General features: G+C 43.3%; 1 protein-coding gene across 4 annotated transcripts; it reads right to left on the bottom strand.

The window, feature by feature from the left end:
* Positions 1 to 721: 721 nt before the first annotated feature.
* On the bottom strand, positions 722 to 11,101 carry Zfp90 (ZFP90 zinc finger protein). 4 transcript variants are annotated; one of them, XM_027405922.2, is made up of 5 exons: positions 10,968 to 11,101; positions 10,639 to 10,705; positions 6,243 to 6,369; positions 5,824 to 5,919; positions 722 to 2,541 (listed from the first exon to the last, which is right to left on the bottom strand). In XM_027405922.2, the coding sequence occupies exons 2-5, from the start codon at positions 10,669 to 10,671 to the stop codon at positions 896 to 898; spliced, it is 1,902 nt and encodes a 633-aa protein (XP_027261723.1). In that variant the 5' UTR covers positions 10,672 to 10,705; positions 10,968 to 11,101; the 3' UTR covers positions 722 to 895. The 4 variants fall into 4 exon arrangements, with proteins under 4 accessions (XP_027261723.1, XP_027261721.1, XP_027261722.1 ...); XM_027405920.2 differs by having other exon boundaries at positions 10,922 to 11,096; XM_027405921.2 differs by having other exon boundaries at positions 10,941 to 11,095.
* Between the last annotated feature and the right edge of the window lie 4,304 nt (positions 11,102 to 15,405).

Here is a 15,405-nt window from a genome sequence, read left to right as displayed (position 1 = left end):
TGACGTGTTAGCTGAAGGGTGTGTGTGTCTGTGTGTCTGTGTGTGTGTGTGTGTGTGTGTCTGTGTGTGTGTGTGTCTGTGTGTGTGTGTCTGTGTGTGTGTGTGTGTGTGTGTGTGCAGTCCAACTATTTTCAGTTTCTGCTCATCTTTTGCTTTGTAAGCTTGCAATAAGTGGCCTTATTTGCAATAAATTTGCATATTCTTTGTTGCCTATTATGTCTTCAGGCACTCCCAAATGTCCAACCCGTGGGAGCTCACAAAATGTTTGGTATTTACTTTAAACTTTTTACTCTAAAGCCCCTGAATTCTACAGTACCCTTTCTCCAGCAAGGGGATGAGGCCAAGAACCAGGACACCAGACTTTTCCATTCAGCTTTGCACTACAAGTTATATCCTCCTGTGCAACCAAGTTCAGCTTTCACTCCTCTGCATCTGAAATGCTTGAGCTGTTCTAAGTCTTTGAGTGCTGACTTATTGGAAACAAACTGATTCCCATGGTTTCAAACTTCATGTAAGAGTTTCAGTCAAGTGAAACTGTAATGTTTAAAATGAGTTTGGGCCATATTATTTGAGTTTTCTTTAAGGTTGTAAACAGTAGGATTTATATGCCACGCTGTCAAAACTTAGTGATTTCAGACACACATTTTCAAAAGCTTTAGCAAGGTCATATAATTTCTAAATGACTACATATGTTGTATGCAGTTTTATAAAAAGCCTGTAATCAAATACAAAAAAGGTGGCTTTTATTTTTTTTAAAAATCTGTCTAATAGCACAGTTTTCTCCATAAGCAGCATACAAAAACGTAATAACATTCTCAAACTTTCAGAATCCTGATACTGGATTGGAACAGTATTTTAGACAAAGCTTCCTATCCATTCCACAATTTTATGTTTCCTATGGTTTATTTCGTGTATGAATTCTCTGGTGTTTAGTAAGAGCTGAGCTTCTACTGAAGTTTTTCCCACATTCCTTACAAGCATAGGGTTTTTCTCCAGTGTGAATTCTCTGATGATCATGCAGGTTGGTTTTCTTCCTAAAGGCACGCCCACATTCATTACATTCATAGGGTTTCTCTCCAGTATGAGTTCTTTCATGCTGAATAAGAGAAGAACTTTGACTGAAGGCTTTCCCACAGTCAATACATTCATATGGTTTCTCTCCAGTGTGCGTTCTCTCATGTTGGGTAAGTGATGAGCGTCTACTGAAGGCTTCTCCACATTCATTACATTCATAGGGTTTTTCTCCAGTATGAATTCTATGATGTTCTATAAAACTTGTACTCCTTTTAAAAGCTTTTCCACATACATTACATTGATAGGGTTTCTCTCTAGGATGAGACACAGGCTGCTGACTGAAGGCCTGTTCAGAGTTAAAGGAACTTTCTCCAGCATGGATCCTCTGATGGTCAGTGAAGTCTGTAATATGATGGAAGTCTTCTCCACAATCATTACAACGGTATGATTTTACTTCAGTAAGTGCACTTTCACCTTGAATAAGAGATGTGTTAGGCTCAAAAGCCATGCTGAAGTTACTGCTTTGGTAAGGATTGCCTCTTTTATGAATCCTCATATGCTTATAAAGGGATGGGCTCTGACCAAAAGCCCTCCCACATATGCTACATTCAAAGGGTTTCTCTCCAGTATGAGTCCTCTCATGTTGGACAAGGGAAGAACATCTACTGAAGGCTTTCCCACATTCCTTACACTGGAACGGTTTCTCTCCACTATGTGTGACCTCATGTTGAGTGAGGGATGTACCATGCCTGAATGACCTCCCACAGAGATTACATCGGTAGGGTTTTTCTCCCGTGTGAATTCTCTGGTGTTGAACAAGAGAGGAACTGCGCTGAAAGGCTTTCCCACAGAGACTACACTGGTAGGGTTTCTCTCCTGTATGTGCATTTTCATGTTGACCTAGGGATGAGCTGTGCCTGAAGGCCTTTCCACACACATTACACTCAAAGGGTTTTTCCCCAGTGTGAATTCTCTGATGTTCAGTAAGCTGTGTTTTCCAGAGGAAGGTCTTCCCACAATCAGTACATTCATGATGTTTCCTTCCAGAATAAACTCCTTGGTCTGTACCATTGGGATAAGCATCATCTTTGTGAATTTTCTCATGTTTATTAAGTGATGATCTGTGAATAAATGATTTCCTACATTTATCACACTTATAAGGCTTCTTTTTTGCAGGGATACTACTCTGAGTAACTAATTCTGAGTTATAGTCCACATTATTTCCAAGTCTTTCACATTCACTGGGCTTTAGACTTGAAGGAATGTCTAGTTTTGGAACCAAGTCTATGCTCAATCTAGAGTCTTCATCAAATTTGTTTTGTTCAAAATTTTTCTCTAGAGTGGCTATTTTTTTCTGGGAAGACACCTCTGGCTCCAGATGTCTCTTCCAACCTTCCTGGTGCTTCTGGATACTGGCATCCCAGATATCTCCTAATATGGCATGTGACAGAACATTTGTACTATGGGATACTTCAGATTTGCCACGCTGAATACCCAACGACTTGGTGTCAGGCCTGGTCTTCCAGTCTGAAAGAAATACAGAATGTAAAAACTTTCAAGTTCCTTCCATTTCAAACAAAACACTATATAGCACAGATGAGAAAATGAAATATAAATTATGCATGACTATTTTGAAATAAATCCTTTGATCTGTGCAGAAGTCTTAAACTGCAGTAAAGAAAGAGTGAGGTGCCAGTGAATATCACAAATCCAGAGTGCCTGTCATGTCCAGAGAATGAGGAAAGTCCATGTTAGTGGGGTGAGTTTGACAGGAAACAAAAGAATGAAGGAGCCTAAGTGTGTGAGGTACAGACACAAGCAAAATAGAATCATATTCTGTCATGCAGATGTCCATGTTTCGTTTCTATTTTGTGGGGCTTAACAAAAAAAAAAACTACCCTTGTATTAAACATCAATTTTATAATTTATTTAAAGTTGATTTAATAATTTCTTTACAGTCACCTATTAGCAGGCTTCTAAACAGTGCAGAGAAAAATCTTTGGGCAAGGATCTACTGAAGAGATTCTTTGACATACTTGGAGGCCACACACTATATTAAAACTGGAGAAAAAAAATAATGTTTCAGAAAGCAAGTTATTTTTGCCCTTACAACTAGGAATAATTTCAGTCTATCTGAGCTGTGATTCTATAGCAATCATCTCTCTTTGTGTATGTTTTTTAATGTGTGTAATGTATGTATGTATTTTTAAAATAACATTTATTGCCAGGCAAACCTTTAATCCACAGCACTTGGGAGGCAAAGGCAGGAGGATCTTTATGAGTTTGAGGCCAGCCTGGTCTACATAGCAAGTTCCAATAAAATAAAATTGCATTCATTGTGTGTGTGTGTGTGTGTACACATGTATAGTGGTCAGAGGAAAAGTTGAAGGAATAAATTTTCTCCTTCCGCTATGTGGGTCTCAGGAATCAAACCTGCCTGATCAGACTTGGCAGCAAGTGTTTTACCTGCTGAGCCATCTCACTGGCCTATTTAGTTTTTGAGACAGGGCTCTAACTGGACCTGGAGCTCACTGATTCAGCCAGACTGGCTGGCCGATAAGCTCCAGGGATCCATCTGTTTCTCACTTTCCACTTCCTACCAGTGTTGGGGTTACAGATCTAAAATGAGGTTCTCATGTTTGAAAGAAGTCACTTTACTAACTGAGCCATCTCCCCAGTCCCCAATTACCTCTTTAATTTTTAAAAAACTTTTAAAAGATTTATTCATTTTATTTTATGTGTATCAGAGTTTTATCTGCATGTATGTGCAGTGTGTGTGCCTGGTGCCCATTGAGGTTAGAAGAGGGCATCAGATCTCCTATAGCTAGTTAGTTATGAACCACTGTGTAGGTGCTGGGAACTGAACCTGGGTCTTCTGCAAGAGCAAGTGCTCTAATTGCTGAGCCATATCCCCAGCTCTCCCATCACCTCTCTTGACCAAGGATTTATTTCAATCAACAGATATATTCCTAAGTCTGTTTTACCACAGAATTATAATACTAGATAACATATCAACTTTCAGGTTCTAAGAATGGTAAGCTTGGTAAGCTTTTTGTTTGTTTGTTTTTGTTTTTGTTTTTGTTTTGTTGTTTTTTGAGACAGGGTTTCTCTGTGTAGCTTTGGAGCCTATCCTGGCACTCGCTCTGGAGAGATGCGCCTGCCTCTGCCTCCCGCGTGCTGGGATTAAAGGCGTGCGCCACCACCGCCCTGCGAATGGTAAGCTTTAGGGCTGAGGAGTAGGCTCAGTGTTTAAGAGAACTTGTTGCTCTTGTGGAATACCAGGTTTGATTCCCAGCACTCACATGGAAACTCGTGTCCATCTGTAACTCCAGTCCCAGAGGATCCAATGCCCTTTTTTCTGAGCTGTATGGGCATCAGGCATGTACAAGAAGCACATACATACATGCAGGCAAAACACTCATGCACATAAAGTAACAAATCTTAAAAAGTGGTTACCTTTAAAAGCTAAGGAAAATACCAGGCATAGTCGCTTATATCTATAATTCCCGTACTTGGAAAACTGAGGCAGAACAGATCATGAGTCTGAGGCTAGAATGGATACATGTAGGGAGATGCTCTCTCAAAAAAGGAGGGAGGAGGAACTAGGATTGGAATGTAAAAAATAAATTAAAAAAGAGGAAAAAAACCTACAACCCCCCCCAAAACAAACAAACAAACAAAAGCAAGGCCATGTAGTGGTGGTGCAGGTCTTTGATCCCAACACTCGGGAGGCAAAGGCAGGTGAATCTCTGAGTTCAAGGCCAGCTTGGTCTACAAAGCGAGTTTTAGGACAGCCAAAGGCACACAAAGAAACCTTGTCTCAAAACAAGAATACTAGAGAGTATGGGTTGAAAGGGTGAACATAATAAAACATGCCCTGAGATTTTGTTTTCCTTTCTTTCTCGAGACATGCTCTTAGATTTAAAGAATTAATAGGTTAATTAATTTAAAAATTGAACTCTGGGCTCAGGATATAGTTCAGTGATACAGCACTTTTTTTTTTTAAAGAACTTGTACAAAGCCCTGGATATTATTCTTTTGTTTTGGAATATATACAATTTTTATTAATTTATTTTTTACATTCCACTGGATTTTATTCTTAATATTTCAAAGGCAAAAAAGAAAAAAAACTGAACTCTAGTTAATGATATGCATACTTATGTTTCCAACTTCCTTAAAAATGCATTAAAAAGGTAACTTTTTTTTTCTGAGACAGGGTTTTTCTGTGTAGCCCTAGCTGTCCTGGAACTAGCTCTGTAGACCAGGCTGGCCTGGAACTCAGAGATCTACCTACCTCTGTTTCCCAAGTGCTGGAACTAAAGGCATGCACTACCACCCGGCTATCATGCTTCTTTTTAAATACTGAAGGTAGTGTTGAGTCCTTTGGAATGTGTGCTTAGAACACAGTGCTGTGAGGCTAGGACCAAGATTCATCTTACAGTGATTTCTGGTTTTTGGTTTTGCTTTGTTTTGGGATAGGATCTCACTATGAAGACATGACTATCCTGGAACTCACAGAGATCCATCTACCTCAGCCTTCTGGATGCTGGCATTAAAGAGATGTGGTAGGGCTAACTTCTCAAGATGGTATAAAGCTGGGTGTTGTGGTACATGCTGGTAATCCCAGCACTTGGGTATCTTTCCCCAAAGACTTACTGCCAGCAGGAATACCTGACTAAAGAAGAGACGACATGCAGAATGTCACTCAGAAATGGCTCAGCTTCTTCTGCAGGTTGATAGCTCCCGTGCCTCTATAAGCTGTGCCACTGTCTACACTGATTTCCATGAGCAGAGTTCTTACTCATTTACCTGGACAGAAAGGTCTTTGGATTTCTCTCTCTGAGATCCATGGCTCTTCTCCTTGCTCCAATTTGAAGATCACCTCTGGCTTGGACACTTGATACCCTGCTCATGGGTAAATACACAAGATTTGGGTGTTTGGGCAAGAAGACAAAGAATCTTCCTATAAGTTAGTACTAGTCCTTGATCGTCAGGAACTCTGAAGAGAAGAAAAGTACAACTTACGGAGTTATGCTAGCAAAGTCCCCTTTTCTAGGTCTGTCAAATGATCTTTCAGGCTCAAAACCCTGGAAAGCTGGCTCCCAAAAACAAAGGCACCAGTCCTAGACTTCCTCTCGGTTACCTAGGCTGCATGCACCAAACCTTAGCAACTGAGGAAGGAGAATCCGGCAGTATGTGAGACAGCAGGGTACACAGTCCTTCCTTACCAAGAGAAACCAGGTGGCTGTAATTCTCCAGCATCACGTCCCTGTATAAGCTCCTCTGGGCAGGGTCCACATGGTGCCACTCTTCCCGGGTAAAGTCCACAGCCACATCTTTGAATGTCACTGACTCCTGTGGGATCACAACCTTGCTCAAGTAGGGACCAACTCCACAAACGCTCTTCTCAGAGTCTGGGAACTGACCTTGGGATCATGTGTTTGCTGCTCAAGGGGGAAATGTTTGGTTTTATATGCTGATTATAAAACATCTAGTGTGACTTTTCCCAAGTCAAAGGGAAAAATTGATCCCATAACCCTGCATATACTATTTTCACTTTTCCTTTTCCACCTTTTTCTCCAGGGTCTTGTGTAGCCTGGGTTGCCTCAAATCAATAGATGACTGAAGGTGACCCTGAATTCCTGATGCTTTTGCCTTTACTCCCATGGGCTAGGACTGCAGGCCTACACTACCATGCCCAGCTTACAACTTACATTCTCATTCATCTATCTTGCTGTTTTCCTTCCAAAACAAACCTTTTATACAGTGGCCCATTCCTCACTGCTTTCTTTCCTTGCTTTGTTACAAATTCAAGCCTGGGGACATAGGAATGAATAAAAAATGACAGCCTTCACTCTCCTAGTCCTCTTTTTCCCCCATACAATCATTCTCAACAGGTGGTGCATATACTTAGAAGTACCTGTGCATGTTTTACACACATACTGCAGGCACACTTTATGAAACACCACACATATTGCTTCACAAATTCTTTTTATATGTTTACTAATTCAAAAATATTTGTTCATTTATTTATGTGTGTGTAACTGAGGGTGTGTATGCTCACTATAGTCATGCAGGAGCCCATGGAGGAGAGGGCATCAGAGCCCCTAGAACTGTGTTACAGGCAGTTGTGAGCAGCCCTGTGGGTTTTGGAAACTGAACCTTAAGTGCTCTTAACTGATGAACCACCTCTCCAGCCCCTACCCATTTACTAATGTTTGAGACCGATTCTCATGTATCCCAGGCTGATTTCAACCTCACTATATAGTGGAAGTTCTTCCTTCTGTTTCTACTTCCTAAAAGGCATGCACCACTACATCCGGTTTTTGTGGTGCTGGAATGGTGCATGCTAGATAAGCATTCTACCAACTGAGTCCATCTCCAGCTCTACAATTAGATTTTTACATTAGACTTTCTTGGAGATCATCCCACATATAACTGTACCTTATTGTTTTGAACCATTTCAGAACCCCCACAGCAAGCTTCAGGTCATGGTACCCATCGCCTGAAACCAACAGTATCCCAGTGTACTACAAATTCAACTCTCCTCTCCCAAACACTACTCAGTAGGCCATAGTTACACCCAATCTTGCTGGTCCTTGAGGACATCAGTTTGTGTGATAAGCAAAAAATACATGATAGACTTCAAAGCCACAGTATAACAAGGTTGAATATCTCATTAGCAATTTAAAGATACTGACTATAAATAGAAGTTATAATATTCTGGATATACTGGGTTAAATCATATACATTACTAAGAATAAATTTCATCTTATTTTTTACATAATGGTTAGATGACAACACATTTCTTTTGGATGATTCCAAGAGACTTGTGTTCATAGATAAGCACTAGGGGAACTAGGAATGTTAAACATGCAGGGTTGTTGCTGGGCAGTGTGGCACACACCTTTAGTCCCAACACTTGCAGAACAGCCAGGGCTACACAGAGAAACCTTGTCTTCAATGCCACCCCACAAAAAAGCACCCCTCAAAAAAGCCCAACTACCTGCAAGGTTGTCTCTTCCAAAGGAGAGATGTACAACCTGTTTTCTCCCCAAAAGGCTAAGAGCAGATGTGGTCAATAATTTGGTGAGTGGATCCTCCCCCAGACCTTTATCTGGAGTTTATCTTGTCAATCTATGGCCATATATTCCCTCAGAACACATCTTGAACCTGCTTCCTCAGTTAATCTATAGAACCCATCTTTATGGAAGATGTCACAAGTACTTTACAAAGAGTTTTGATGTTGTCATGTCTTCAGTTTTGTTGTGCACACAGAATTAATTATCACCGGGAAATTTTTTCACCAATTTGTGGTATGCTTAAATATGCCTAAAATAAACTACTCAGGGTCAGACTTTTGAATTGTGAACCAACACCAACTACTGAGCTGTGCTGAACCAAACTGCCTTCTTTTCCTTTGCTGGCCAGCTGCCGTGCTTACAAAGACCCACAGAGACAGATGAGGATTTTCTAGATTACTTTAGATCTCTGCTTCCTACTATTCTCTCTAGGTTTCTGAATCACCTTCTTTCAAACTTAGTGTACTATCAAATGCCTCATGTTTCTGTCATATGAACTCCTTGCCTTTTAACTTGATTCTTTTCCATCTCTTTACTTTGTATATCCTTACCATAATGCACTGCCTGCCCTTAGCTCTACACAAAATACTCTAGCCATCATTCTAGAACTTGCTCAATGTTCCTTTCCAAGTGTGACTTTTCTAGTTTTTTTTTATCTCCACGTCTTCCTAGACCATGTCCTGTTTATGAAGTGATAGTAACCCAGGGTTTCAGGAATGCTAGACAAACACTCTACCAACTGAACTGTATTTTTGGACCCTATATACTGATTTTAAAAGATATTATTAGTATTTTTATCTATATTTAACTTGATTATATATATATATATATATATATATATATATATACCAACTACAATTTGCAGCTCATTGTTAATTTTAAAATTATTTTATTTTGCTGGTAGGTGTTGGTGAACACCTTTAATCCCAGTACTCAGGAGGCAGAGTTCTGGAGCTCTGTGAGTTCCAGGCCAGCCTGGTCTACAGAGTGAGTTCTAGGACAGCCAAAACTACACAAAGAAACACTGTCTCAAAAAAAAAAAAACCAAACCAAAACAAAAAATTGTTCTATTATATATCTGTCTGTGGGTATTGTGAAAACTGTTTCCCTAACAAAGGTAGCTAGTCCAATAAGGACCCATGTTATATTCCCTGGAACCTTCCTCTTTGTAACAATTAGCAAATCTTGTCAGATTACAAAATCAAGCTTCAATTAATGTGATGAGTTGCAGTCAGCACCTATGTGAGGGATAAGACAGAAGCCATCTTGGCAAATGGTGCTTGTTAGCTCAGTTTGGGTTCCGGTGCACCATTTTTAGGAAATACATTGTCTTGCCAAGCTTCTTTCACTTCGTGTGATACTTTGTTCCTTGAGCTGAGATTTTTCTGTTCTCTCTCCCTCCCTGTTCTAACAGTATGGTCACATGAATGCAGGTGCTCAAGTAAGCCAGAGATATCCGACTCCCTTGGAACCAGATTACAGGGTGGTTGTGAGCTGTCTGGCATAGGTGTTGGGAACGATAAACTGTCTTCTGTAATAACAATGTGTGCTTTTACAGTGTGTGCCTTGTACTGTACTCTCCAGCCCATCCTTATTTTCCTGGAGGTGCTGGGAATTGAACCTAGGACCTCACATAAGCTAGGCAAGTGATCTACCACTGAGCTTATATACCTAGCTTTACCCTTTATTCTAATGAGAGTGTGGATTATGTTTTCATTGATGTAAACCAATGGATAACCTCAGAGCATATGTCCAGAAAATGCCCCCTTTGCCACAAGAATAAAATGGGTTAACAAATCAGCCGTGTGTGTGTGTGTGTGTGTGTGTGTGTGTGTGTGTGTGTGTGTGTCGGGGGTGGGGTTCTAGACAGGGTTTCTCTGTATAACAGCGCTGTTTGTCTTGGAACTCATTCGGTAGATCAGGCTGGCCTTGAACTCACAGATCTGCCTGCTTCTGCCTGCTGAGTGCTGGTATTAAGGGTGTGAGCCATCATGCAGGGCACAAATCAACTTCTTATTAACTAATCTGAAGCTGGGACTACTGAGGGTGTGAATTATTATACATCTGTTAAAGAAAAAAGAAAGGTGAGCGGGAGGGGCAAGAAAAAAAGAGATCGTGGGTCCAGGATCAGCTGTGATGGTTCTCTGGCCTCTGCTCAGAGCAGGTCTCGTCTGCCCCCTACTGTCTCTTTATGGCCGGTGGATGGGAAGCAGGGACGTATCGTCTCACTTTTCTATCTTGTCACCCTACACTCTCCATTCCTTACTGAAGAGTTCAAACAACCAGCACAGCAATAACGGCTCAGTGTCCACAATCCCAAAACATTTAATTCCTCCCAAGATCGCAGTTCCCTGGTCCCCTCTACCCTTTCAGGAATTCCGCTCCAACCAGGTCTGGGCACTTTGAGAAGGGTTTTCGCTAGACTAGGAGACTCAAAGTGATCAAAACTAAGAATCTCTAGAACAATAACTGTCCCGTACACGCCCCGGGGGTCTCGCAGGGTGGGATGCTCCGTGCGGGCGGTAGGGAAGGCTCGGCTCACCTGGGGCGTGGCCGTCGGAGGTCTTGGGGCCATTCCTGCCTCAGTGTGAGCTGGCTACGGTCCGGGGCTGTGGAGAGAGGACAAGATCCACTCACTCCGCTACCCCGGGGCCCCACCCCTCCAGCCCTCCAGCCCCTTCAGCCTAAACGGCGGGGAGGAGCCCGCCTCCGCCGGCAGCTCCCTCAAGGCCAGATGAAAGGCCCCGCCGCCTCGGGACCGTCCCTCCGGCCACGCCCAGTCCGCCCGCAGGATGGTGGGCGAGGCCGGGAGGACAGCCTCCTACCCACGGCACTCGGAATCACCGCCTCCGGGGCTTCGGGATCCGCGACCTCGGGTCCGTCCCTCTAGCGCCCGCTGCAGTCTCGGTTCTCGGCGGGGCTGTTCCGCGTAAGGGCCAGCTTCGCAAACCGGCCTCCGCCACCACAGGGCCGGACAATGGCCACAGCGGCGGGCGCAGAAACACAGTGCGCCTGCGCAGATGGAGCCTCGCGCCCTCCCACTCGAGGCCCAGGAACTACAATTCCTATCTTATCCTTGCGCGCCCTCCCTGGGAGGTGCTCCGCTCCCTAGTGGGCGCTATAGTAAGAGCAGGGAAAGCGGGCAGTGTGGGTTCAGTTTTTGTCTTGGGTAACTGTGGGTGTGTGTGTCTCTGTGTTGACTGGTTTCTGGAGCTGCTAGAATTTTGCCTCATTCCATCTTTCTCCCAGATCATCATCCACTTTCTTTCTTTCTTTCTTTCTTTCTTTCTTTCCTTCTTTTGTTTTTTTGTTTTGTTTTGTTTTGTTTTGTAGGACAGGGTTTCTCTGTGTAGCTCTGGCTGCCCTGGAATTCACTCTGTCTGTAGACAAGGCTGGCCAAGAACTCACTGATGCACCTGCTTCTGCCTCCGGATTGATGGTATTAAAGGCATGTGACACCACTCCTAGCCCCCACTTCTTTTTTCAAAGATCTTGGTGGAGATATAATTTATAGACCATAATATCATAAAGCTGAGCCCTTATTGTAAGACTCACACCTATAATAAATCCTATGGCACACAAGTGGCTGGAAGATCAGAGTTCAAGGTCATCCTCAAGCGAGGCCAGCCTAGGCTACAAAGAGATTCATTCTTACAGGGTCAAAATAAAGTGGTAAATAACGCACCAATGAATGGATAAAGTGTACAGTTCAACGGATTTTAGTGCTTTTAGAGAACCACACAGTTATCAATTTAGTTTTCTCTTTGAACATTTTCATCAGCCACAAAAGAAAAGCTGTGCACATTAATAACCAACCATTTCGCTGGGCGTTGGTGGCGCATGCCTTTAATCCCAGCACTCGGGAGGCAGAGGCAGGCGGATCTCTGTGAGTTCGAGATCAGCCTGGTCTACAAGAGCTAGTTCCAGGACAGCCTCCAAAGCCACAGAAAAACCGTCCGGAAAAACCAAAAAAAAAAAAAAATAAATAAATAACCAACCATTCCTTAGTCCTACCCCCACCACCCTTAGTCCTGGGCAGCCACTTGACCTGTGTAGTCTCTGTGACAAATCTTCCTCTTCTGGATATGTGTGGGATCAGGCAACATGGAGGGTTTTTTGTTTTGTTTTGTTTTGTTTTTGTTTTTCAAGACAGGGTTTCCCTGTGGCTTGTAGACCAGGCTGGTCTTGAACTCACAGAGATCCTCCTGCCTCTGCCTCCCGAGTGCTGGGATTAAAGGCGTGAGCCACCACCACCCGTCGCAACATGGAGTTTTATGATTGGCTTCTTTTAATTATCATAGTGGTTTTGAGTTCATTTTCATTACAGAACTTACCAATATTTCATTCTTTATTAATGCTGATTGGACAGTTTGACAGCATACCACATTTCATTCATCTGTTGGTGGCATTTGAGTTGTTCACATTGTAAGATTTTATGTTTTTATCTTCAAAGCAACGTTACTGTGGGTGTGTACATACTTTTATGGGGTGCTGTTTCATTGTTCTTGGGTAGACACTGAGAAGTAGAATTATGGATATTTGGTAGCATGATGTTTAACTTTTTGAGAAACAGTTTGTTTTCTAAAGTGGCTGTATCGTTTTACTTACCCACATCTGTTGCTGTCTTTTTTTTTAATTATAGCATTATGTGGATTTTGTAGGTGTGTGTGGGGTGGAGAAAATATAGACAATAACAAACCCTTTGAAATTATGCAAATATTTTCCACACTAAACAATAGTAGCAGATATATAACCACAAAGCAGAAGTTCAGTAAATCCTAGATGATTACTAAAATAGAACTTTCAGTCGAAATATAAACACAAGGCCAAGAAGGCTCAACTTGTCTCTGAACACTGGCAGCAGCAAGGCCCACAGATAAGGGCACATCTAAAGGCCAGAGCACCTCTCTGGGGACCCCAACACAAGGCGAGGATTCACAAGTGACATGGAGAGACCGAAAAGTGAGAATGTGCACAGTTCTCTGGCACCCAAGAGCAAAACAAGAATAAAACAAGATGGGGAGGAAGCACACCACACCAGTACTCTCTGCTCTTAGGAAGTGGAGGCAGGAGGATCAGAAGTTCAAGGTCATCCTTGGTTGCACAGTGAGTTGAGACCAGCTAGAGTTAGTTACTGGAGACCCTGTCTTAAAACCAACCAAAGAGCAGACCAAAACACTCCCCAAAAGAAAACAACCAAATTCTCACCAAAACAGAGTTAAAACCATGTAAAAGATCTATTTTTGCCCATGGTGGTTCATGCCTTTTATCCCAGTACTGGGAGTGTGTATGTGTGCGTGCGTGGGTGCGTGTGTGCGTGCGTTGGGGAGTGGGAAGTTGGACTGTTAGACTCCCGGAAAACTCGGTATCGGGGTCCCAGGCCACGACCTCAGTCACCCCAATCACCAGGCAGATTCGAGAGCTTGCTGAAAACTGCATAAGGCTTTATTGTTTTTTAACGAGCTAACCCCATGTTAGCTTGGGTCTTTCACCCACCCACCCACCATGGCGGATGGCTCACAAAAGACAACTCCTAGGGCCTTTCGAGAGATCTTGTAGGGCAGCGTAAGGGGAGTGTCTAGGGGTACGCACAGGCTCAGGATTGGTGTGCCTCCAGGCTTGGAGGGCTTGCCCTGTGTTGATTGGTCAGCTGGTTGTTATGGCCCATAGGCCCTCCCAGGGTGGTTGCTATGCCCTGTGCGTCATTGCTGAGTGCTTGTCCATAAAGTACACCCAGGGTCGTAAAGCATAGTGCCACCAGCTAACTTCTGATTGGTTCCTTGTCACGAGGCAGGCACCTAACCTCTAGTGACTAAGACAAGTTCATAGCGAGCATGTGTTATTGTCATGGATGCCGAAATGGGGAGCTGGTCCCTTCAGGACAACATTGGGAATTGGTTGTCTCTTCCACTTCCTACCATTTGAATTCAGGTCTTCAGGCTTTCACTGCAAGTGCTTTTACCAATTGAGCCATCTTTCTGGCTCTGTGAAGTTACTTCTACTCATTGTTTTCAAGATTGGAAAAAAAGCTTCAATTTCTGCATTTTAAAGGCTATTGTTGGCCATGTGTAATGGTGCTGCACCTTTAATCCCAGCACTTGGGAGGCAGAGGCAGGTGAGTCTCTGTGAATTTGAAGCCAGCCTGGTCTACAAAGTGAGTTCTAGGACAGGCAGGACACAAAGAGAGACCCTGTCTCAGAAACAAACAAAACAAAACAAAAAACAACAACAAAAAACAAAACAAAGACTATTGTTTATAATGCCTGAAGTTGTAATAGGAGAGGCACCAACTAGAACCTTCAGTGGTGGAAAAGCCACCTTCACAGGTGAAAAGCAGTAGAAGCTCATGCTCGGAGGAATTTATTGGTTCTCCTTTCCTAAGCAGTCCTGCACAAGGGCTGGGGCATGGTGTCGAGGTGTAATTCATCTCGGTCCCTGGTTGGCTGCTCCAGTGAAAGTCCCATTCAGGTCCTGAGACCTAGGGCAAACTTGTGAGCAGGGACTCAGGGTTCTGGACTTTCAGGCACATTCCATGCTCTTTGCTCATGGTCCAGGCATGTGTCTACAGAGCCAGGATCCTAGGATGCTCCTAGCCACAGGCTCATCCAAAGGCAAGTGTGGTTCCTCTCTGGTCCCTGGAGATAGGAATCAAGCCAGCAGTTATTCTCTGGTTGCAAACTCATGATTTAAGGAATGGACTAAAGAGAGCTCGTGTTCCCTGCAAGTTCAGAACGGCACATTCACATTATCAGACTTCTGGCCAATCAAAACCTCCTAGGGACTGTCTCTTTGACAATGGCATCTCCATCTGCTTCAGATATCTGGGTTTTGAGGTAGAAAAGACAGAATGTGCTAGGGACATGGAGGAAGGGAGCCAGGTATTTGAGTAGTGCTCCTCTTCACCCCCATCCGGTGCCCTAGTGGGCAAGAAGCCACCCCTTTCTGCTTGAGAGGATGCTGGACTCAGTGTGACCTTGTAGCAGCCAGGGGAAGCTAAAGAAACTGGCTAATAGTACCAGATGCCTTCTTCTGCTTGGGCTGGAAGACAACAACAATTAGGTCCTCAGTTGCACACTGGGTCCCAGGGGATTCAGCATTCTGGCTGAGATCCCTTGTATAACACAAGATAATCCAAGAAAAGTATCGAGAGGCAATGGGACCTAGAGAATGCACCTTGGCCTTGTTCTGAAAACCTTTGAAGAGAGAATCCCAGTTCCTGCCTGTTTCCCCCCCACACACACACACAGCAAGACACCAGCTCATGAGAACACCACCAGGGCACTGCTTGGGGACTGCACAACTTCAGCAT

The sequence above is a fragment of the Cricetulus griseus genome, chromosome 3, assembly GCF_003668045.3.
Source record: "Cricetulus griseus strain 17A/GY chromosome 3, alternate assembly CriGri-PICRH-1.0, whole genome shotgun sequence".
Classification (NCBI taxonomy): domain Eukaryota; kingdom Metazoa; phylum Chordata; class Mammalia; order Rodentia; family Cricetidae; genus Cricetulus; species Cricetulus griseus.
This window is presented reverse-complemented; position numbering and strand designations above follow the sequence as displayed.